Raw genomic sequence first — 24,059 nt, forward strand, 5'->3', positions numbered from 1 at the left:
TCAACTTTAATAAGTCAAAACAAATTGTTTCCCGAAATGGTATGCAAATGAACAAATATTGAACAAGTTAATCATAACTCTGACTATCTGAATTTCCAAACAAATTGTCCGTTGTTTTGTTTGAATGTTTTTTTTAAATGTGGCTGTTATAATGTATTATTATAATAACATAGCATACATGTATATAATGATAACATATGAATTCAGAAAAAAAAAGTAGAAACGTTTTAAAGTATTCAACTGAGGACGCTTCATGGTGGAATCTTTTAGTAAATAACTAGACGTGTTAATTCAAATAGCTTATTATTGTATTGATTGCCAAAACGTTGTATTGGGGAAAACATCCAGTCCCTCCCTTGAACACAACATCAGAGTGTGCTGTAGAGCCGGAGGAGTGTCAGCGGAGAGAATGTGAGCGGCCCTCTCATATCATTAACTGTGCTTCAGGAGCCAGGACATCTACGCTCTCTGCCTTCTGACCAGAAACTCATTAATCACACTCCTACAGATGACATAGAGTAATTGCCCTCTGAGAGAGACACCTACTGATACACACACTCTCACTGTATATCACACTCTTTATGCACACCGCAAGCGAAGGTATGCACACAAAAAGGCAGAACGCACTTAATGAATTGCATTAACATGATCACATATTTAACAGGTATACAGTGCAGCCTGGGAATACCTGAGTAATAAGTTATAATATAACACACACCCACAGTGAATTTCAAGGGTAGATCCTGCCGCATGCAGTAGAGGGGGGGGGGGGGGGGGTTCCGAGGTGTTAGGGGGGTCATGGATCCCTCCTGCCCAGGGAGGGAGTCAGTCTGTCTAGGCATGATGAAATCCTCCGCCTGTCCTCATTCATCAAGCCCACTACACATATTAATTATCACAAACCCTCAGAGTTACAGCAGAGGACACACACACGGGCCCCCCCCCAGTTAAATATCCACTGTGGTGGGCAGATACTGATGTTGGTGGTAAGGGCCTGTGGCATTACAAGTCAGCAGAGTGTTCAAAGGAGGCCTGGATGTCAGTTGATGCTAGCAGGGAGACCCAACTCAAACCGGACAGAGGGGGTCATATCCATCTCAGCAGGGGGGCAAATATTGGTTACTGGGTGGTCTCATTTCAAAATGAACTTTGATGAACAATTTGGACATTTCAGAGGCGGTTAATTTTCACTAACAGACCGCTGCTAAGGAGAACAGACTGTTGCTAAGGAGGATCAAGGAACTATGTGCTGGTATGTATTGAAAGGCATTTAATGTTGACATTTTCCTTAGGAGTTGGTAGAGACCGCAACAGAAATTAAAGAGAGTAAACTGACAGGTTGCCAGAAACAACACTCAATTTGACAAGTTTGCCGTTGCTCTCCCTGAGCTTTCTCCCATGTTTCCCTTTAAACTGTGGGTTTTGTCTGGAAGTTTTTCCTTGTACGATGTGAGGGTCTAAGGACAGAGGGTGTCGTATTGTCATACTGATATTCTGTACAAACTGTGAAGTCCACTGAGACAAATGTAACATTCCTGATATTGGGCTATATAAATAAACATTGATTGATTGATTGATTGATTGATTGATTGATTGATTGAACAATATTAATTTCTGCCTCCAACACATTTTCTCTTCCTTTTTGCTACAACGAAAGAGGAAGTGGATTTTAGTTTGTGATTTAGATCCTCATGTATTTAGACTGTCTTCTAAAAAGACTTGGGGTAACTTGTCATGCTGCCAGTTCAGAGGATTTGTCAGGGGATGGAAAAACATAACAGTAAACATGATGGAGGGCAAAGAAACGTAGCTTAGCATCTAAATATAGCTTTGTTTTCTTTCAGGGGGCTAGGAACTGTGGTCCTCAGCCCATATTCACAGCACAGGTTATGTTGTTATGCCGGGCTTTATGAGCAAAAAGAACTCCAGCTGTCAACACCCATCTCCTGGTACCCATAAAGCCTTGTGTTGTGGGGCCCTTCCCTGTAATTGGTTTGGATAATGTTTCCTCTGTGGAACCTGCACTTTCAGCCATTTTGCTGCTGTTTTTCTGCCGTCACCCGTGTTCAAATTACATCATTTCCACCTGTACTAGCAACACAAATGACAGGAAATGCTTAGAACTCGATTTGATTTAGAGACCCGGATGTACAGTGGAGATTAAACTGTTCATTACCTTATATAAAAGCAAATACTGTTTATGATTTTTAATTAAATTGTCACTTAAAGTTACTGAAATAAATACTCTAAATAAAAAAACGACTGAAACAAAGGACTGTAACTTAAATGTACTCAAATAAATACCTTTACAAAAACAAATACCAATTACTGTATTTTATGTTTATTTTACACAATTTATTTATACTGTTTTTGTCTTTTTGACCCGGTTTTATTGTGCCTCTCTCATGAAATAACTGACCCCAGCCTGGCCCCCCCAGTACAATTGGTCTAGAACCGCCACTAACCCTAACCCACACGGACTGGGGATTCATACTATGAATCCTAAGTCCATGCGTCTCTTTGTGATGGTTGTCCAGCCCCCCCCTCCCACAGCGATTGGAGGATTCCCCTTGGGCCTGTTACTAATTGGGAGTAGATCATTAGCTTAAGCATTAGCCCTGTAATCTTTTTTTAAGCATTTTATAATAAGACAGCTTGTATCCGCTGAGAGACTCTCTGAAGCCCACAAGATTAAAGTCCTCTAAATGACCGCCTTTGGTCCTGAGCTGGTGTCTCCTCTTTAATCAGACATCAGTCCTCATCACTCTCCTGTTTTCCCGACATGACCAGCGCAATCTTTCCAAAACCACTGGCCAATTATAAGGAACACGAAAAAGCACCATTACTGTGCCGTCCTCTGCCATACTTTGGACCAATTAGTTCTAGCACTGACAAAAAAGGAGGGAATATTTTTGCTCTGTCCGCTCCAAGTGAGAGCGGACAGAGGGAACAGTCAGTGACAAGACAGACACGGAAGAGTTCATTGATCTTCATTACGGTAATTACGAATGAAAAACAGGTCAAACTGTGGTGCGATTCCTGAATCAGCTCTCTGCTGACCTTGACACTGGCATAGGTGATGGAAGTGTGGAAATAGTTTGAAACTTTGAAAAATCCATCAGGCTAACGGTCATCCGCTGTAAAATCTCCAGTTGAGCTCACATTTCCTCACATTTCTCACTTTATGGCATCTACTTTTTCAACTCTACTCTTTTAAAAACCTTAACCACTAACATCCGGCTTTTTTTGTTGTTCATGCCGGGGAGAAAATGATTTCGAAGCAGAGAGAGTCATCATGACCAAACATGACCCACTGATGACACACTCATTTTTATTTTTGATGATAATCTTTTTAAGTAAAAACGGGCAAATAAATGGGCTTTTGTTAGCATTTCCACTGATCCAACAATCACCAACAGTGGTTTGAGAGACACTGAAAGAGAGACTGACTGAGGAACATTTTTTTTTAAAGTGACGGCGGTCGTTAACTATCGTCTCAATGACTTTGAATGTGATACAACAGAGGTACAAGAAAGGAAGTTCAACAGAGTCAGGGTTTCTTTGACTTGGCTCACCAAAACTGGAAATGCTAATCAGAGATATAACAGATTCCACAAAGTCTTGATCGACTGTCTTTAAGCGCAGGCTTTGTGACTCTTTTACGATATGAAATGGATCAATTGGCGCCATCTTCCGCATTGTAAGATTATCTCAAAGAAATATGAGAAGATGAGGCAACCTGTATAAGGCATGATGGCAAAAATCTACTTATGTAAATTCATAGTTAAACATTTATTTAACATCTGTGCCTTCTCTGTTTGATTAAACAACTTTCCATTCTGCAGCTTTTAAACTTGATACAGCAGATTCAAACAAGTTACTCAAGAATTGCATTTAGGTCCAACACTGTCCCGTGACGAAGGATAAGGGGGAAATCTATTTTGTTTTTGGTCAAATTAAATCAAAGTGAAATGAAATCCTCTCTGAAGAACCAGCACCTTACCGTGGTAGAGAGGTTTGTGTGCCCTGATGAACCTGGGGGCTGTGTTGTCTGGAACCTTGTGTTCCTGGTAGGGTCTCCCATGGCAAATTGGTCTCAGGCAAGGGGCCAGACTAAGATTGGTTCAAAAGACCTCATGAAAGACGACACACGAAGTGAGGATACCCGGCCCGGAGGAAGCCCGGGGTCCCCTTCTGGAGCCAGGCCCAGAAGGAGGACTCGTCGGCGAGCGTCTGGTGGCCGGGCTTGCCACGGAGCCCGGCCGGGCACAGCCCGAAAAGGCGACGTGGGCAACACCTCCGCTTCTCCGTCCCGCGGGCCCACCACCTACGGGAAACAGCGATGGGGTCGGGTGCGCTGCCAGAAGGGTGGCAGTGAAGGCAGAGGGTCTCGACGGACCAGACCCGGGCGACAGAAGCTGGCTTTGGGGACGTGGAACGTCACCTCTCTGGGGGGGAAGGAGTCGGAGCTTGTGCGGGAGGTGGAGCGTTACCAGTTGGATCTGGTTGGGCTCACCTCTACGCACAGCGTCGGCTCTGGAACCTTACTTCTGGATAGGGGTTGGACTCTATTCTTCTCCGGAGTTGCTCAAGGTGTGAGGCGCCGGGCGGGTGTGGGGATACTCACAAGTCCCCGGTTGGGTGCTTCGTTGTTGGAGTCTACCCCAGTGGACGAGAGGGTTGCCTCCCTACGCCTGCGGGTTATGGGGGGGAAAACTCTGACTGTTGTGTGTGCTTATGCACCCAACAGCAGTTCAGAGTATACGGCCTTCTTGGAGACCCTGGAAAGAGTCCTGTATGGGGCTCCTGAAGGGGACTCTTTAATCTTGCTGGGAGACTTCAACGCACATGTGGGCAATGATGGAGACACTTGGAGGGGAGTGATTGGGAGGAACGGCCCCCCTGATCTGAACCGGAGTGGTGGTTTGTTACTGGACTTCTGTGCTAGTCATGGATTGGCCATAACAAACACCATGTTCGAACATAAGGATGCTCATAAGTGTACGTGGTACCAGAGCACCCTAGGCAGAAGGTCCATGATCGATTTGGTTATCGTATCATCGGACCTGAGGCCGTATGTTTTGGACACTCGGGTAAAGAGAGGGGCGGAGTTGTCAACTGATCACCATCTGGTGGTGAGTTGGGTCGAGTGGCGGGGGAAGCCTCTGGATAGACCTGGTAAGCCCAAACGTGTAGTTCGGGTGAACTGGGAACGTCTGGAGGAGGCCCAAGTTCAGGAGGCCTTCAACTCACACCTCCGGCGGAGCTTTTCGGGCATTCCTGTGGAGGTTGGGGACATTGAACCAGAGTGGTCGGTGTTCAAAGCCTCTATTGCCGAAGCCGCGGCGGGGAGCTGTGGTCTCAAGGTCCTAGGTGCCTCAAGGGGCGGTAACCCTCGAACCTCCTGGTGGACACCGGTGGTCAGGGAAGCCGTCCGACTGAAGAAGGAGGCCTTCAGGGATTTGTTATCTCGGGGGACTCCCGAGGCAGTTGCAAGGTACCGACAGGCCCGAAGGGCAGCAGCCTCAGCCGTGGCCGAGGCAAAGCAGCGGGTGTGGGAGAAGTTCGGAGAAGACATGGAAAAAGACTTTCGGGCGGCACCAAAGTTGTTCTGGAAAACTGTCCGACACCTCAGGAGGGGGAAGCAGGGAACCATCCAAGCTGTGTACAGTAAGGATGGGACGTTGTTGACCTCAACTGATGGAGTGTTAGGGCGTTGGAAGGAGCACTTTGAGGAACTCCTGAACCCGACAACTCCGCCCTCTATGTTAGAGGCAGAGCTGGAGTATGAAGGGGGATCGACACCAATCTCCCGGGGGGAGGTCACTGAGGTCGTCAAACAACTTCACAGTGGCAAAGCCCCGGGGGTGGATGAGATCCGCCCAGAAATGCTGAAGGCTCTGGGTGTTGAGGGACTGTCATGGTTGACACGTCTCATCAACGTTGCGTGGAAGTCGGAAACAGTACCGAAGGAGTGGCAGACCGGAGTGGTGGTTCCCCTTTTCAAAAAGGGGGATCAGAGGGTGTGTGCCAATTACCGAGGCATCACACTACTCAGCCTCCCCGGGAAAGTTTACTCTAAGGTACTCGAAAGGAGGGTCAGGCCGATTGTCGAACCTCAGATTGAGGAGGAACAATGCGGATTCCGTCCTGGTCGTGGAACGACGGATCAGCTTTTTACTCTCGCAAGGATCCTGGAGGGGGCCTGGGAGTATGCTTATCCAGTCTACATGTGTTTTGTAGACTTGGAGAAGGCGTATGACCGGGTTCCCAGGGAGTCACTGTGGGAGGTACTGCGGGAGTATGGGGTGAGGGGGTCTCTACTCAGGGCCATCCAATCTCTGTACTCCCAAAGCGAGAGCTGTGTCCGTGTCCTCGGCAGTAAGTCGGACCCATTTCAGGTGAGGGTTGGCCTCCGCCAGGGCTGCGCTTTGTCACCAATCCTGTTTGTAATATACATGGATCGGATTTCGAGGCGTAGTCGTGGGGGAGGGGGTCTGCAGTTCGGTGGACTAAGGATTGCACCACTGCTTTTTGCAGATGATGTGGTTCTGATGGCTTCATCGGTCTGCGACCTTCAGCACTCACTGGATCGGTTCGCAACCGAGTGTGAAGCGGCTGGGATGAGGATCAGCACCTCCAAATCTGAGGCCATGGTTCTCAGCAGGAAACCGATGGACTGTCCACTCCAAGTAGGGAATGAGTCCTTACCCCAAGTGAAGGAGTTCAAGTATCTCGGGGTCTTGTTCTCGAGTGAGGGAACAATGGAGCGTGAGATGGGTCGGAGAATCGGAGCAGCGGGAGCGGTACTGCAGTCTCTTTACCGCACCGTTGTGACGAAAAGGGAGCTGAGCCAGAAGGCAAAGCTCTCTGTCTACCGGGCCATTTTCGTTCCTACCCTCACCTATGGTCATGAAGGATGGGTCATGACCGAAAGAACGAGATCGCGGGTACAAGCGGCCGAGATGGGTTTTCTCCGCAGGGTGGCTGGTGTCTCCCTTAGGGATAAGGTGAGAAGTTCGGTCATCCGGGAGGGACTCGGAGTTGAACCGCTCCTCCTTCGCGTCGAAAGGAGCCAGTTGAGGTGGTTCGGGCACCTAGTTAGGATGCCACCTGGGCGCCTCCCTAGGGAGGTGTTCCAGGCACGTCCAGCTGGGAAGAGACCAAGGGGTAGACCTAGAACCAGATGGAGGGATTATATCTCTTCTCTGGCCTGGGAGCGCCTTGGGATCCCCCAGTCAGAGCTGGTTGATGTGGCCAGGGAAAAGAAAGTTTGGGGCTCTCTGCTGGAACTGCTACCTCCGCGACCCGACCACGGATAAGCGGGAGAAGATGGATGGATGGATGGATGGTGAAATGAAATTCATTGATTGTATTTATTTATGAGCCATTGCAGACATATTATATGAATGCTTTAAAACAAAGTACACACAACTCTTCTTCTTTCGCTGGTTACCTTGTATTTAAAAAACCAGCATACACACACATTTTGGAAAATGACTTTTTCTAAGTACTTAACATCTCTTACCACCTCATCAAACTCCAACAAACACATGCAAGGTTTATGTAGGAATGAGTGTGTTGATTTCCAACTGTCCACTCAGTGCACGGATGACTGCACTGTCAGCATGCCTGGCTCTACCCTGCATTTAAATAAACACCATCTGAGTTGGCTGCTTATGTATAATATCTGTCAGGAAGCTGCCACTCCGTGATCCAGAGACTCTGACCTCTGTCCCCTGGGAAACGGCTGACGGGACCACCTCGGTGACAGGGTGTCTCCCCTGTCCATCCCCCCACTGATACACCCCTCTTTCTCTGCTCAAACGCTTTGCAGCTCTGCCCTATGCATCGGAAATGAGCCGGCCCGTCTTACATTATGCAATGAATAGTTGCGAGGGTAAACACGAGGTATGGATGTGCCTGTCACAAAGATTGATGCTTCCATGAAAGTTCTGTTGTCATCTTGTCAGTGCTATAAACTTTTTCGAGCTGAATAATTGAGTCCTTCAGCTGAGGAGTCGTGTCAATCTTTTTAAAGTTTACACTTCGTGCTTCGAGGAGTATAGCTCACTGTCTCATAGCTGTAAATCAGAGTTCTGCTGATAAAAGAAAGCTGTGCAATTCCAGCTGATGTAAGATGTACAAATGGCTATAATGACAAACATGTCAAGAACTGATTTTCACTTTTTCGAAAATAATTATTTGAACTGCTAAAAATTGAAAATGTATTATTATTATATTATATATTATCAGGTGCTAGAGCTTTCGGCTACCAAGCCCCGTTCCTCTGGAATCAACTTCCAGTGACGATTAGGGAGGCAGACAGTGTCCACACATTTAAGAGCAGGTTAAAGACTTTCCTTACTGGTTTTAAACCCCCTTTTATACATCCTCATGGACCCTTCGTTTTATGGAATTCATTTATTGTACTCTATTTGTGTCATTGTGTTATGTTCCTTTTTAAATTGGTATCTTCAAATTGATCTTGTAAGATACGTTTGTTGTTTTTATATTGTTTTACATTGCCAATTGTGTTTATTGACTTGTGAAGCCCTCTGAGACAAATAGGATTTTTGATTTTGGGCTATATAAATAAACTTGAATTTAATTGAATTATTATTTAATCTGTAGAGTAAAAACAAATTGCAAGATGATGCCTTTAAAATGTGTAAAAAAAACTTCGAAAAAACCCAATAACATTTCATAGAAAACTGAATAGTAGCAAAAGGAGTAGTATTAAGAATATTTGCAAAATAAGGGGCATCCTTGATAAAATTATAAACATAATTGTTGGCAAAAATGTCTTGTCACTAAACCCCATGACAAATTGGCTCAGTGGAATTTTGTCTATTGACATACCAAATCAGGAATAAAAACCTATAACGGTTTGATTGATCAACATTTTTCAACAAACTCGCCTCTATGGCTGTTCCTGGTCTTAACTTTGCTAAATTAATTAGCTACATTCTAATTATAATAAATGACATTCAACACCTCTGATTGATTGCTCACTTCATAGATGGGTAACTGCCTCAAATCACTAATTAACAACTATGGAAAATGACTAAAATTATATAATATGTCACAAATAGAAGTCTGACATAGGTTAATAATTATGAAATCAAATCTTAAAACAGTAAATGATTTCTTTTAACTTATCCCTATGAAGTTAAGGTTTTGGCTGTAGCATAATGAAACCCTTGGTGTTAAGATTGGTTCATTATAAGCTATACAGTACTTTCACTCTCTGACAGTGGGTTCAATCTCCTGGGGAAAGTAAGCCCAGTTTTACCGCACAAAAACGAAGAGGATAGCTTCTGTTGCACCTACACTTATGAAGGTAATATAACTACTAAAATGGTGGCTCAGCACACTCTTTATTCCTTCCATACCAGCAACACAAAGTATGTTACTTTTTTGTTTGTTGCTAAAGATAGCCATGCCGCTAAAAATATATGACAAGATTGATCCATTTGTTCATATTGAAAAATGCCAGTTTCTACTGAACTCAGTAGCATTAATGCCACTGCATGTCTGTCAATCAATGTTTATTTATATAGCCCAATATCACAAATGTTACATTTGTCTCAGTGGACTTCACAGTTTGTACAGAATATCAGTATGACAATACATTACATTACATGTTACTTGTTAGATGCTTTTATCCAAAGCAACTTACATAGTCAATACTGTGGGCAATCCCCACAGGAGCAATTTGGGGTGAAGTGTCTCAGGGACACAACAACATGCTGACAGCAGTGGGGTTTGAACCTGTGCTCCCCTGATCCGAACACCAACGCACTGGTCCACTGCGCCACAGCCTCCCAATACGACACCCTCTGTCCTTGGACCCTCACATCGTACAAGGAAAAACTTCCAGAGAAAACCCCACAGTTTAAAGGAGAACACTGGAGAAACCTCAGGGAGAGCAACAGAGGAGGGATCCCTCTCCCAGGACGGACAGACGTGCAATAGATGCCGTGTGTAAATTGAAAAGATAATACATTTACAACATAGGTAGACCAAATGTTTGGAAATGCATGTGACTCTTAAGTCCACGATGAAAACACCTACCAACTGTTTTATCCTTCCCAGGCCAGTTACTGTATGTTCAGGATTCACACAAAGACAATGTGTTCCTAAACAAAACCTAATTAGCCCTTGCACTGCGGGCCAGCAAAGACTTAATTTAACTGCATGAGATATTGTGTAAACAGATTCTCTCTGCTTTGCTGTGTTTTTTATATCACTGTGTATACTAAGATGCAGTTCATTTAATTGGAAAATGTATAAATGAACTTTAAACTCCCCAATGCAATTACCTTTACTGTAATAAGGACGAGCTTTTGAATACAGAAACATTAAGATGGCCTGTGTTCCCTCAGCTTGTTCTGATGTACAGTACATTGCATTTATTTGTAAATGTACGTGTGAGATGGAGCATCCAGCCTTCCAAACTCTGCACACCCCCCACTAAGCACTGTGCTATAATTAAAAATGTTGTTTTCGCTCCAGTATCAACTCTCTGCTTGCACGGAGTAGAAACATATATTGCATGGAATCATTTAAGATCATTTGTCCAGGTTTCTCATGCTGTAGAAATGTAACACCCACATCTTGCCAAAAGCCTTTGAGTACCAAAGCTTTGGCAGTAATTCTCTATGCAGATTCATAAGAGCACACAAGAGGGGAGATGTATCAAATCCCAGTATAAACTCGTAGAAAAAACCTGAATGGCCTTTGCATTTACTCCTCTCCTTTTTAAGATCAATTAAAGAGGAGCTTGTGGTTTTCAAGTTTCACTGGTTTTCAAGTTCCACTTCTGTAGTCCTATTCAGCCAATTGTTAATAACCATCGTTTTTTAGAAACGTAAACTCTTCAAAAATCACCAGTGGGGTCATTGCTGATGTATTTAATGTCGTAGAACAAAACGTGATCCGTCTCTTAACACTAGAACCGCCAGAGGTCGCTGTATACCTAAAACCGCCAACGGGTAAAATGTACCCGCTATTGATTTGCAAGGTACAATGTTATTTTATTTATTATACAGAACAGTGAGTTTTGATCGCACAGGGATGACATTTATACCAATATAATCTGTGGACTCTCGGCTTTTCATATGACATAGTTTGTGCAGATAGCATGAAGTATAAAATATGGCTACAAGTGCTGATTTAAACGATTGGTGTTAGACTTGTGTTTTGTTTAGGTACAAATCTCTCAATCTCTGTCTATCTATCTATAACTATCTATCGATCCATCTGTAATGTTCTGTTCTATGGACATATAATTGTCTACATAAACAGACGACGCGGACTACTTCTCTCATTCCGAGTGTCCATCTTTATTCAACTGGCACGTAACCTGCACACATGCATTACGTCCTCAACGTGAGCTCAGTCATCCAAGATCTTGTATTCTCCAAGATGTTACACTTTCTATAACTACGGTATATATCTATCTCTCTCTTTCTCTATCTATCAATATATCTATCTATCTCTCTCTATCTATCTCTCTATCTATAAGGAACCGCAGTAGACAAAAGGCGTTGCTATAGCAACACGTCATGTTTACGCTGTATTTTCTATGAGGTAAATATTACCCGCTGGCGGATATGGGTATAAATGGCAATTTATTTGGCGATTTTTTCAATCTGACTTCCTATTGACAATTTTTAACAACAGAGGGTGCTATATAAACACACTTTCAGGAAAAGTCACGGACTTGGAGACTTTAATATGTTATGGAAAAAAAGTTACGTACAATAAAAAAACAGCTAAAATGTACCCGTTGGCAAAATGTACCCGTTGGCAGTTCTAGTGTTAAATTTGTGTCAACCACAGACCTTATTTCCAGCTATTTTCCAAAATCCTGTGGAGAAATCCGATTGGCTCTGAGACGAGGGAACCGTTAGTGGTAAAATGCTAACTCACTTCCGGGTTTTAGGAGTTGTCACTGCACCACTCCTTGATACTTAGGCCCGCCCCTTTGTTGTTAGCCGCTACTAATCTGACAAGCTAACAAAACTACCATGGTGCCTGTGTTACCCAAACTGCACTCCCTGATTAATACCATACATTTGTTAGAAGGAAGCAGACATAAGGGTCTAAGATACTGTATGTGTTTGAAAGATGTGAAACTGACTCGTTATGAAAACAAGGATATTGAAGCTAAAGCCAATCAGTAAAGATAGTCTATAAGTGCACCATGAAATCAAATTAAGCAGCAACATATTTCGTGGAAAGCAAAGTAGACCTATATTTACAATCATAAAAAATAAGCAAAATACCTTCAGTTGCTAGCCTAGCATAGCAGTGCTAGTGTTGTGCTGTACTCTGTTAGCTCACAAGTTGTAGGACAAAAACTTAACGTTTAAGAATAATATATCTATCTGTGAAACAAGTATCACTGTCATAGTAATGCATGGAGAGTGAGGATATCTATTTTAGAAGGTTGTTTTAGAAGGAGTCCTTCCTCTTAAAACTGTTATATGCAGCTTAATAAAGACTAGCAACAAGTGCAGAGACGCTTTGGTAAGATCAACGCAGCTTTGCTCGTTGTTGTAAATTGAATCACAGAAGCAGCTCTACTCTGTAATCGCAACGGCACAATGTGTCCGAGAGAGCAAAATACTATTCATACTGGATCATTTGGCTTTTCGCTTTTACATGGTTTTTGTTAAATCAACACTTTAATTTTGAAAATAGGGTTTCAAAAGCCTCTGGTTTGCCTTAATTATAATGAATGCACACAGAGAGGAAAACGTCTGACACCCAAAAAGAAGTGTCAATAAACTGCAGTCCCTTACCCAGAAATCTCACACCCTTCGAATTAATTTGGTATTTCTCATGTTCACACAGGTCATCAGCCATGGTAGCTAATAAACACCTTGTAAGTGATTCCTCAACTCGAAATCCACTACCAATTAACAATAATGAATTAACAAATGCATCCTTTGCAAGTGCTGCAGAAGTGATTTCACTACATGTTCTGACCCCGTCTCTGTCAAATTAACTTTATATTGCAACAAAACATGCTTTCAAGCCTACAGTGGATACTCAACTGCTACATTTAGCTCTAAATTGCAAAAATGCCAGGTTCTGAGAAAATGTGAAGCTTTCTCGCTACACAAATGAGTTATTATTAGTTACAGTAATTATGTATTGATTAGTTTCTTGTTTAAACCTCTCTGCTAAATGTCAGATACATGTTATCTGCATTTTTGCAAGCTATAAGTTGATGCATTACATACCTTTTTTTTGTCGTACAGGGCGTGGTTGTCCAGAATCATCCCTCGCTCCACTTGTGCAAACCTTCTCAGATCTCTCTCAAACTGCTGTGGAAGAAAAAGAAAAAAACATAAATCAAATAAATCAAACGTCTGTTTTGGGTTGTTATGGCATCTATATTCCTACATTTAAACCTGTAAAAGTAAGTAATTTCATATCAGCCAATTCAAATAATATTGCAAACTTGCAAATTACTTATTATATCTTTCACATTTATTTGAAGGTGTATTTGGACAGAGTGCCAAAGATGAAAGACTTCCTGGACTTTGACCTTGACGTTGTTCTTGACTGAGCAACATTTTATCACATGATGGTGGCACATACAAGACAATGATTGATCATGAAAGACAGTGACTTCTAAACTTTTCCAAGGATTCCACCCGCAGCCACTGCTCACTGTCATTCAGTTCCTACAATCCTTCTTACTCTGGATCCAGTCCATCCCAGGAGAGCGAAGGCGTATCGATCCACAGGCGGCGACACCAGGTCCACGCGCACCGCCCTCCAGCCCCTGATGTCCCCCTCAGCACAGTGGAGACCCCCCTCCACCTGACTGCTCTCCAGCCGCAGGATCAGGAAGCACTTTGCGAAGTTGTCCATGGCCTCAAAATGGTGGTTGGGAAGCTTCCTCATATCAAAGGTGGAGGCCTGGTAATTACAGTACAGAAGAATGCCCTGGAGAAGAGAAAATATAATATGCTTTAATGTATGTAAGAAATACCTTTCTACCATTATTGTTTGGTTAAAAACTGATTTCAACATAAATAGTATAAGAAATGTACTTTTTCCAACTGATCGCACATTTCTTCATCTAGTCTTGCCTGGTGCAGAGCTCAAGTCTATTGCCTCCGCAAGACAAAAACATCAAATAGCAGCCATAATGCACGTGTTTGACTAAGAATAGCAGTTTTGCAACAGCAACCAGTCAACATATCAGAATGGTGTGAATTGTCGTTAGCGTCTTTTATTTGTTCATGTGGTTTAATAGCTTGTCAGCTCCTGACACACTATTACTGTTATGACGTGTCTGTGTCACTTTATTTTATGAATGCTTGTTGGACAGGGGTAGGTGGTAGGAAGCAGGATCAGAAACATCATCACACTTTGGAGGTGTTGGCTGACTCATTAGTCGTCATTAAAAGCACCTCGTTGGGATATATTGGTGGACTTTGGGACCGGGATAGCTCTTCCACAAGGAAAGCACCGGCATCTTCCACCACGAACAATATGCACAACTTATTGACCTGAACATTAACACCGAAGACTGAGCCGGCCGATCTTCACCTAAGGGCTGTGAAGAGGAGTTGCTCGACCCCAGTTAACTGTTCACGAAATGTATCTGTGGCGAGGGAGAGGCACAAGGTTATGGTTTTCTGTCGAGTTATCAAACGCATGGCTATGAGGTGAAGTGTTTTTTAGTGACATCAAAAACCCAGTCACATTTAACTTTAGTCAAAACTTAAGACCAGAAAAAAAGAGCCCTACTGTATCTGAGGATCAGAAGTTGCACATTATTAGAGTAATAATATCATCAAGCAAGGTGTTGATCAGATTAAAACAACTTGACTTATTCTCCATTCATCACCTACACAATTGGCACCAAAGTGAAGATGGAGGCCTTTTAAGCATTCAATTGTTGCTAATTAAATGAATGATCTCTTTAACTGACTGACCATTTAATGTTTTAATTTGTGTTTTACAAAGACTCATTTATTGAATTAACGCTTGAGGTTTAAACTTGGATCAAAAAGCAAAATGTTTAAATGTATGGCTTGAAGTTACAGTATTTGTTAAGGCCCATCACAGTCACTTTTTTCTAAGCAATTATAACAACTGCTCTATTGTCAGAGATAAGCTGCAGAAAGTTTTAGCACATTCAGTCTTTAACGCTGCTAAAAATTGATTTAATATATTTCAGCAAAACTTTTTACTGGAAGAATTGCCTGGATTGTCAGTGTGGAAATGATTGCCAGTGTGGCAGACGAGGATGACTGTTGCTCCCACAGTCTGACCGAGAATTGAGTCATTAAACACACCAAAGCCACTTATTCTGTTATTTGACAGGAGTTAGGACAGTTCAGACACAGAGAAACCAATCACTTATTTGAAGCCTCTAAAAACCTTGGGGTCATTGTGTGGCCTCGTGAGCCCCTCCCCGTTTGTGGATACTTCATGAGACTGTTTAACGCAAATCGTTTCAGAATGCAATCCTTTCAGAATAAAGAGTCAAGTCTTGTTTTTTATCCAAGAGGGGAATATTTGTAATCTTAAAATACTGAGTTGAGGAATGTTCTGTGCAGGGTGTTAAGTGGACTAGTGGATGGTTTGATGTGGGATACATTTGAGTGACTTTTTATTTTATAATGGCGAGTAAGGAATTTTTCAGAATCAGTCAGTTAAATAAATATAACTGACTGTTTTGGGCATGGTGTCAGGAATTGCTAAAGTCTGAAATATCGCTACAATGCTTCATACATTTATGTAGGCTACCCACTAGAAATCATTTAAATGTTGTTGATTTTCTAAATTCTAATGCCATCTTCAATTCACTTTTAAAATTAAATTTGAAAGATAATTTATTTTTTCCTCAGGAATTTGGCAGGAAGTCAAACCCAAAAGCAGTAAAAGGAGGATAGCAGGAATTTGTAATAAAAAGTGAGCTTTTAGAAAACAAAAAATGATTAAAAATAAGTTTAACACAAATACAGGTGGACCAAGCAAGGTGAAAAGAAAACAAAGAAAAGCTGAACAGGTACATACCAGGGAGAGCATGAGGAACAGGATCAAGAACACAGGCAGGACCATATAAGTGAACAAAGATGACGAACTGACTAAGAAAACGTAGACGGACAGCCATATATAGTGACAGAACTAATTAGTTACATTAACAAGAAACAGCTGAAGGCAGGTAAAGGCACGAGGGCAACAGGGAGAAAACACACAGGTGGACAGACAACACCTAAAGTAGAAAACAGAAATGAGACTGAGATACTTTATGTAAAATACAATTATTGTAGGATTTTGTCACAGTATTGCACTGCATACTGTAGAACTTGCTACTCTGATAAATGTGATGTTTTGTTAAAGTATGTGTTTTGATTCTGAACTTAAATAAGATCAATCCGGACGACTGAATGCTGTCTTTTCATTACTCCTGCACTTTTCTGTGATCTGTATTAGGACCCGTAAAATATCCAGCCCTCCAACTTAAGCACCCCAATTACATTTTCAATTTTTAAATGTTGTATCAAGTCTTTATAAATCTCCCTTTGGTGAGAATTTTAATGCAAGGTATGCAAATCCCAATAAAAATGACATTGTTAAATATTACTGTACATGTTTTGCATCTTCAAAGTATTGTAGAGCAACTCATTAGATTTCTTATTGTTTGAGTGTGTTTGGCCATAATTACTTGTTCATTATTGACCTGTTCTCGGATAAAGTCCTACACTGACAAACTGAAACGTTGACTTGAATTAAATGTATTATGTCAACAGATTTGGCATAACTGTAGTAGGTTAGTTGAAAGCAATAATATTAAGTTTAAATACAAATTAGGTTCAACTTAATTTTTTTTCTTTCAACGAACCTAATATAGTTATGTGGAACCTGTTGACATATTGCATTTGATTAAAGTAAATGTTTAAGTTTTTTCAGTGTAAAGAACCACATTTATAAACCAAGTGTATTATTAAATAAATAAAATACTCTCCATTGAGGATTGACACCTTATCAGAGTGCATTTCTACAAAAGATGTTGGCAAGAAAAATAATCTGCAGTTAATTTTATCATGAATAAGTGCTTATTGATTAAATCAAGAGCCAAGTCAAGTCTTATTGGTTAAAATAAGCTTTAACAAAACCTGGACATTACTGTATGTCATGGGCTTTAGGACCACAGTGTTAACATCTGCTCCCACTTGTCATCAGTCTCTTTTGAGCCCGGGGAAGGAAAGAAAAAGAGATGTCAGAACATCCAGAAGAGAGACAAGCCTCCAGTCAGCCATAGTAGATGAGGCCCATTCCCTGGTAAATGGTTCCCCTCCTTAGGTAACGGAAATCTCTCCCAAGTAAGATGTGAGTGTGTTGAAGAGAGGACTAAAAAGGGTCGCTGACAAGAAACAAAGCTGTAGGTGTAGAAAGGAGTGAAATGGAGTGAGTGCAAGAGTGGGAGAATAAAGTGCTCAACCTGAGAAATAGTTGAACGAGTAGATAGCGAAGCCAGGAAGTAGATAGGGGAAAAAGACAGAGACTCTTTGAATTGATTTCCTCTGAGCCTTGGCTTGGCTGACTGTGCCTTTCTCTGGATACACAAGTGTTAAGGCGACTAAGATTACAAATTGTCAATTTAATTCCGGAGGTCAGCGTAATTGTTGGGATACTGCTCTGCTCTCACTGGCCATAAATCGTCCTCACTCTCCTTAAAGACCAATAATTGGGGAAGAGAGTGCAGCAGGGAGACAGACCATCCGATGACTGAGGTTAATCAAAAGGCATTAAACACTTAAGTCCGCACCACCTGAATGGCCGCTGCTTAACTGATGGGCATAAAAGTATCACAAGGAAATGGCTTCCCACCATAGACTGTATATATAAATGGACGTAGTGTCGGTGACGTCACCCATAGGTTTCTGCAGAGTTGCTGAGAAGCCCTTAGTAGGCGGAGTCGGCTGCTGCCGTCTCGACAGTAACGTCAGAGTCTAATGGCGCGTTTCCACTGCAGCGCGGAGCTCGCTTTAAGCGTGCCGAGCCGTGCGGGGCCCGTTTTTGGTTGCGCTTCCACTTGGTCTAGTTTTGGTCCGGGGCTACTTATCTCACCTTTTTTCTGACTAAATCGTGGTTCTATCGAGGCCAACAAACAGGGCTGAGTCGGGCTGAGTTTGCTAAACTAGAGAGAGAATCGCTGTCAAGGGGGCTACAACTACAACAAGATGAACATATTTGACCGTGATTTAATTGTAATACACGTTTCAAAATGATGCCGAAGTAACTGTTGTTACTTCAGCATAATTTTGCCGACTGATGCAGACAGACGGCAGGCGAAAAACCTTTTAAAATGCTTGATCTTCTTATTACAGTATAGACACAAGCATTTCCAAACATTTAGTCTACCTACGCTATAAAATGTATTATCTCTTGGAATTACACACGGCATCTATTGCACGTCTGTCCGTCCTGAGAGAGGGATCCCTCCTCTGTTGCTCTCCCTGAGGTTTTCTCCCATTTTCCCCTTTAAACTGTGGGTTTTTCTCCGGAGGTTTTTCATTGTACGATGTGAGGGTCTAAGGACAGAGGGTGTTGTTTTCTCATACTGATATTCTGCACAAACTGTGCTGTTGTATTTGCTGTAAAGTGTATTTACTGTAGGGTATTTTTATTATATGTACAGCACTTTGGCTCGACCAAAAATCGTTTAAAAATGTGCTATATAAATAAAACTTGATTTGATTTGTTGCCTAAATGGAGATCGGCTAAGCTAACGCAATATAGGCTATATGCTCCGACCGTCCACACTCACAACGGCCTATACAGACATAAATAAACCAGCGACTGTATTCGCCATGACACAGATAGTCAGTGGTTTGTACTTGTTTAACTTTTGTCTAGTTTTTGAACAGATATGAGGAGCTTGAGTGCAAACAGCTAACGGCTGATGTTGTTTTTTCTGGGGTGCTCACGGGTGCTCATTGAAGATGATGTCACGGCTCCGCCTACACTGCGTTACTATAGTTACTGCCCCAGCACCTAAACTGCTAAACTGTAATGGAAGCGCAGCATTAAAGTGAGCCGGGCCTAATAAGGCCTAACCAAACCGAGCGAGGCCTGCGGTGGAAATGCGCCATAACTCCCGCCTGCTCTAGCCTGATCCAAATAAGGGCAAAAATGTTTTTATTCTTAAGTAGGCCCTGAGTTGAAAAAGGTTGGTTCCCAATTATTGTATTAAAGCAAACCCTACATGTGATGTATTTTGCCATGAGTAATTAAATAATAATGCAATTAAACTGTTAAGCATAATTGAAGATTATGACTTTACTTTATTTCTTACTTTAATGGCTTGTCGACTTTGGTTGGCTTTATTCTTGTCTTGTGTTTGCAGCTCTCCCTTTTCGATGTTTTTCTTTGAAGACTATGAAGGCCATGTTGTTTCTACATGCCTTTTTGTTAAAAAGAAAAAACACTATCTTTAAAGGGGTGGACTCGTTTGTCGAGCAAAGACTCTGGATGTCCGCCTCTGCTGCCCCCTGGACCGCGCCACATCTGCAATTACAGATAACCATTCACCTTCCAATAATAGGCAAGGAAAGGCCTCTTTAAAGTTAAGTTCAGTAACAGCTTAGCTAAAGGCAGTGACAGTTCCCATTTAGATAATGAGGTCAGAATGGCAGCATAAAACCACTTAAACACTGACTAATCTCAAGATAAAATCCCCGAGAGCCACACTTGAGACGAGTTGTGGGAGAAGGTCTGCGACCCGTCTCGTGCACGCGGCCGGGAATGTAGGTCACGTCTTATTCTGGCAGATATTTCAGTCCCTCCTGGCAGTGTATTTCCTAAAGCCTTGACTCATCTGAATGCCTTTGGAGAAAAGTAGTAATGAGTTATGGTGACAGTAGCACGGACTAGTAAGCACATGAATACAGATGCCCTTTGTTGGATGGGGTGTGTGACCCTCCTACCTACACACACACTACTGTCTCTCAGTCTCTTCCTTCTGTCTGACAAACAGAAACCTACAAATCCACCATGAAAACAGGATGTCATGAAGCCTCAGCATGGCCGGCGGCAGTTTAGCCCAATAGCGCTCTGTAATCATCTCCAACGCAGCAGGTAATGTCAGCGAGCATCTGAGAGTAAGCTTATTCCACCAGAACTGTTTACAGAGGGAATTACAGAGGAGGGCAGCGGGAAGATAATCTTTCCCCCCAAAGCTTTTCCTCTGAGTCAAGACTTTTTAAATTGTGATTTATAAAAAAAGCTTTTTTTCCCTTATTTGGTTATTTACTCCTCTGGAAAGGGAGCGATGAGTGGTTGCGAGGCCACCTGCATCCGGAGGACGGTGAGCAGTTGTCAGAGACACCAGGAGCTCTGATCTCATCTCACAATCTCTCTGACTCACAGGGAGAGACTTCAAAACCTGCCTTCAGTCGCAGATTAGCGCATGTTATCCAGGGACGTTTGAACTGTGCTTCGACTTTGATTCGGAGCTGCGACGGAATAAAAGAGCTCAGATTGCTGAAATGAAAGTGCAGAGGTTTGTGTGACTGTACTCGTCCTCTCAATGTCAGTCAAGCCGTAAGACCTACTGCTTTCATATTAAAGGGACCAACTCTAATAAGAATGTCAAAAAAACAATTTTTAACAGCTACACTTCTCTAAACAAAGTACATCTCATAAAAAAAAATACACTTCACTAGTGTACAGTATTTCACTGTGCGCAATAAAATAAAGTAACACCTGTAAGTACCAGATGTATTTAGTCAGGCTACACCAGAATCATAACCAAAACAATATCAAGCCTTGTAGATCTAGATGTTCGGCCCATCTTCGTTCCTACTCTCACCTTTGGTCAGGAAGGGTGAGTCATGACCGAAAGAACAAGATTACGGATCCAAGCAGCCGAAAAGTGTTTTCTCTTGACGGTGGCTGACATCTCCCTTAGGAATAAGGTGAGAAGTTCAGTAATCAGGAAGGGACTTGGAGTAGAACTGAAGCTCCTTTGAAAGGAGCCAGTTGAGGTGTTTCAGGCACCTGGTAAGATTACTGGAAGGAGACCGAGGGGCAGACCCAGGACCAGGCGGGTATTATATCTCAACTCGGGCCTATGGGCACCTTGGAATCCCCCATTCAGAGCCAGTTGATGTGGCCAGGGAGAGGGAAACTTGGGGGCCTCGGAGACCCGACTCTAGATACAGGTAAATTGGCTCATTTAAGCATCATTAGGCTATGGGTGAATTCATTGTTTATTTTACGCTAACTACTGCAGTGCCTTTGCTCTGCTTTTCTATTCTAGTTTAAATGTGTAATTTGTACCACTTGCACTCTAAAAAAGAATTCAGGCGACCTTTCAACTCCACTTAATTAAATGCATGGTTGCAAGATAAAAATGTGAGTTAATTGATTTAGATAAACATTTTAAGTTGCAAACATTAATTTATAAGTTGTGTTGACGTAATAATGTTGGTAATTACATCAACTTAATATTGTGTGTAATTTTAACTCTGATTTCTGCGTTAATTGACTTAAAACTAAATTCAAGTTGTAGTAAGTAATGCAATTGGCTTGATAACTTAGTTGTTGGCAGTCACCCATTAGGAATATATAAATTTAGATAATTTCTCTTTTTTTCCTTTTTCAAAAATAGCACAATACAATTGAAGTACGCAGAGGACTATAGCCATCCACTGCCTTGTCGTGTACCTTGGAGAAAAGGAAGAGGACCTTTTCAAGGAGTTTAGCGACGTAATTACACATTTTGAAATAAAATAAAATCCATGGTCACACAGGACAAAAGCACTGCTCTCTGTCAGTTACATTGGCATATTGCACTTTTGGCCACACCCCAATCAATAATATCTTAGCAACGTTCAGCATGGATAGGTGTTGACAGCAATGGCATGGGAAAAGGATTGTGTAGATTTGAAAAGTGGCTTCTGCTCTTCACTTAACCAGTTCAAATATTGTATGGAGCCTGCAAAAAAGATGAGAAGATACACTAAAACTTGCACGGTTGTGATTGACTAAATCGGTCCACATGCATTTAAACACTAGGCAAAGTACTCAAAACTACCTCTGTGTGTCTTCAGGACCACATTGCCATGATGACACACACCTGACACACAGACTCAATAGGTGAAAACAATACCAGCGTCGCTTTAGCAGCTGGTAATAATGGCTCTGAATTCGCTAAGAGTGACAGTTTAAAAAGTATGCAGTTACCTAATTCATTATCTCTTATGCGCTAACCTATTATTTAATGTGCTTAAAAAGGACATGATCAAGATCTGACCATACGATGGCAACCATCGTGGTCGAGGGAAACAAATGAATGAGCAAGCATTCTGCGTTAAATGTGTTCATACTGTTTGAAATAATGACTGTCGGCAGTGTAAACATCTTTGTTACATCTTTTGTAAAATGTATGTGTGTGATCTGCAGATTGGTGGCCATTGAGAGTTTGTAACTGTAGTTTTACAAAAACTTTACAGATTTTACATATTTGGCACTGGTTTTAAATATGCAAAGGCCTCTAACTTCGAAGTGATGGCAGCATTTATTTGCTGTGTCCCCATTTCCCATGGTAATATGGCTAATGTGTTTATTTATTATTTGTGTTATTTATCTTTTTTTTCAAGATTTAAATGAAGCTCAGCGCAAGTTCTTTCAGGAAGACTGGGTGTGTATACATTCACTCCGCAGCTGCATATAATCAGCTCATCACAGGCGTTCTCTTTAACCTATTACATTTCACCTCAATCTCCAGCAGCCAATCAACGTGCTGCAGCCAAACTATAAAATGGTTCTCCTCTCTCCTGCAGTCAGCTGTGATTTCAGGTGTTCATTCACCTTATCAGAACCTCTCCTGTCTGGCTCTCTACTTTTGAAACGTCAGTCATCAGCAAAAATAGCAGCATCTCTACAGGACTGTCTCAGAAAATTAGAATATTGTGATAAAGTTCTTTATTTTCTGTAATGCAATTAAAAAAACAAAAATGTCATACATTCTGGATTCATTACAAATCAACTGAAATATTGCAAGCCTTTTATTATTTTAATATTGCTGATTATGGCATACAGCTTAAGAAAACTCAAATATCCTATCTCTAAATATTAGAATATCATGAAAAAGTATACTAGTAGGGTGTTCAACGAATCACTTGAATCGTCTAATTAACTCGAAACACCTGCAAGGGTTTCCTGAGCCTTGAAAAACACTCAGCTTGGTTCAGTAAACTAAATCACAAGTATGGGGAAGACTGCTGATCTGACTGCTGTCCAGAGGACCGTCATTGACACCCTCCATCAGGAGGGTAAGACACAAAAAGAAATGTCTCAAAGAGCAAGCTGTTCACAGAGTGCAGTTTCAAAGCACATCCACAAAAAGTCTGTTGGAAGGGGGAAATGTGGCAGGAAACGCTGCACAACCAAGAGAGATGACCGCAGCCTTAACAGCATTGTGAAGAAGAGTCGCTTCCAGAATTTGGGGGAGCTTCAAAGACAGTGGACTGAAGCTGGAGTCCAGGTATCAAAAGTCACTGTTCACAGACGTGTCCGGGAAATGGGCTACAATAGCCGTATTCCCATGGTCAAGCCACTTCTGAACTCAAGACAACGGAAGAGGCGTCTGACTTTGGCTAAGGAAAAGAAGCACTGGACAGTTGCACAGTGGTCCAAAGTCCTCTTTTCAGACGAAAGCAAGTTTTTTATTTCATTTGGAAGTCAAGGCGCCAGAGTCTGGAGAAAGGCTGGAGAGGAGCAAAATCCAAGTTGCTTGAAATCCAGTGTGAAGTTCCCACAGTCAGCGATGGTTTGGGGAGCCATGTCAGCTGCTGGTGTTGGTCCACTGTGTTTCATCAAGCCCAGAGTAAATGCAGCTGTGTACCAAGAGATTTTAGAGCACTACATGCTTCCGTCTGCTGAAAAGCTCTATGGAGATGAGGAATTCATTTTCCAGCATGATCTGGCACCTGCCCACAGTGCCAAAACCACCAGTAACTGGTGTACTGACCATGGCATTACTGTCCTCGATTGGCCTGCAAATTCCCCTG

At 42.2% G+C, this 24,059-nt stretch overlaps 1 protein-coding gene across 1 annotated transcript in view; it reads right to left on the reverse strand.

Moving 5' to 3' along the window:
* Positions 1-24,059, reverse strand: part of dntt (deoxynucleotidyltransferase, terminal) — a gene marked incomplete at its 5' end in the record, with an annotated part of 200,917 nt that overhangs the window by 60,922 nt on the left and 115,936 nt on the right. Inside the window, 2 exons of the mRNA XM_079686891.1 lie at positions 13,257-13,340; positions 13,720-13,968. Coding sequence (XP_079543017.1) covers positions 13,257-13,340; positions 13,720-13,968 — 333 coding nt within the window. The remainder of the gene's footprint in view (positions 1-13,256; positions 13,341-13,719; positions 13,969-24,059) is intronic.

Source organism: Notothenia rossii, assembly GCF_949606895.1.
Source record: "Notothenia rossii genome assembly, chromosome: 6".
Taxonomy (NCBI): Eukaryota; Metazoa; Chordata; class Actinopteri; order Perciformes; family Nototheniidae; genus Notothenia; species Notothenia rossii.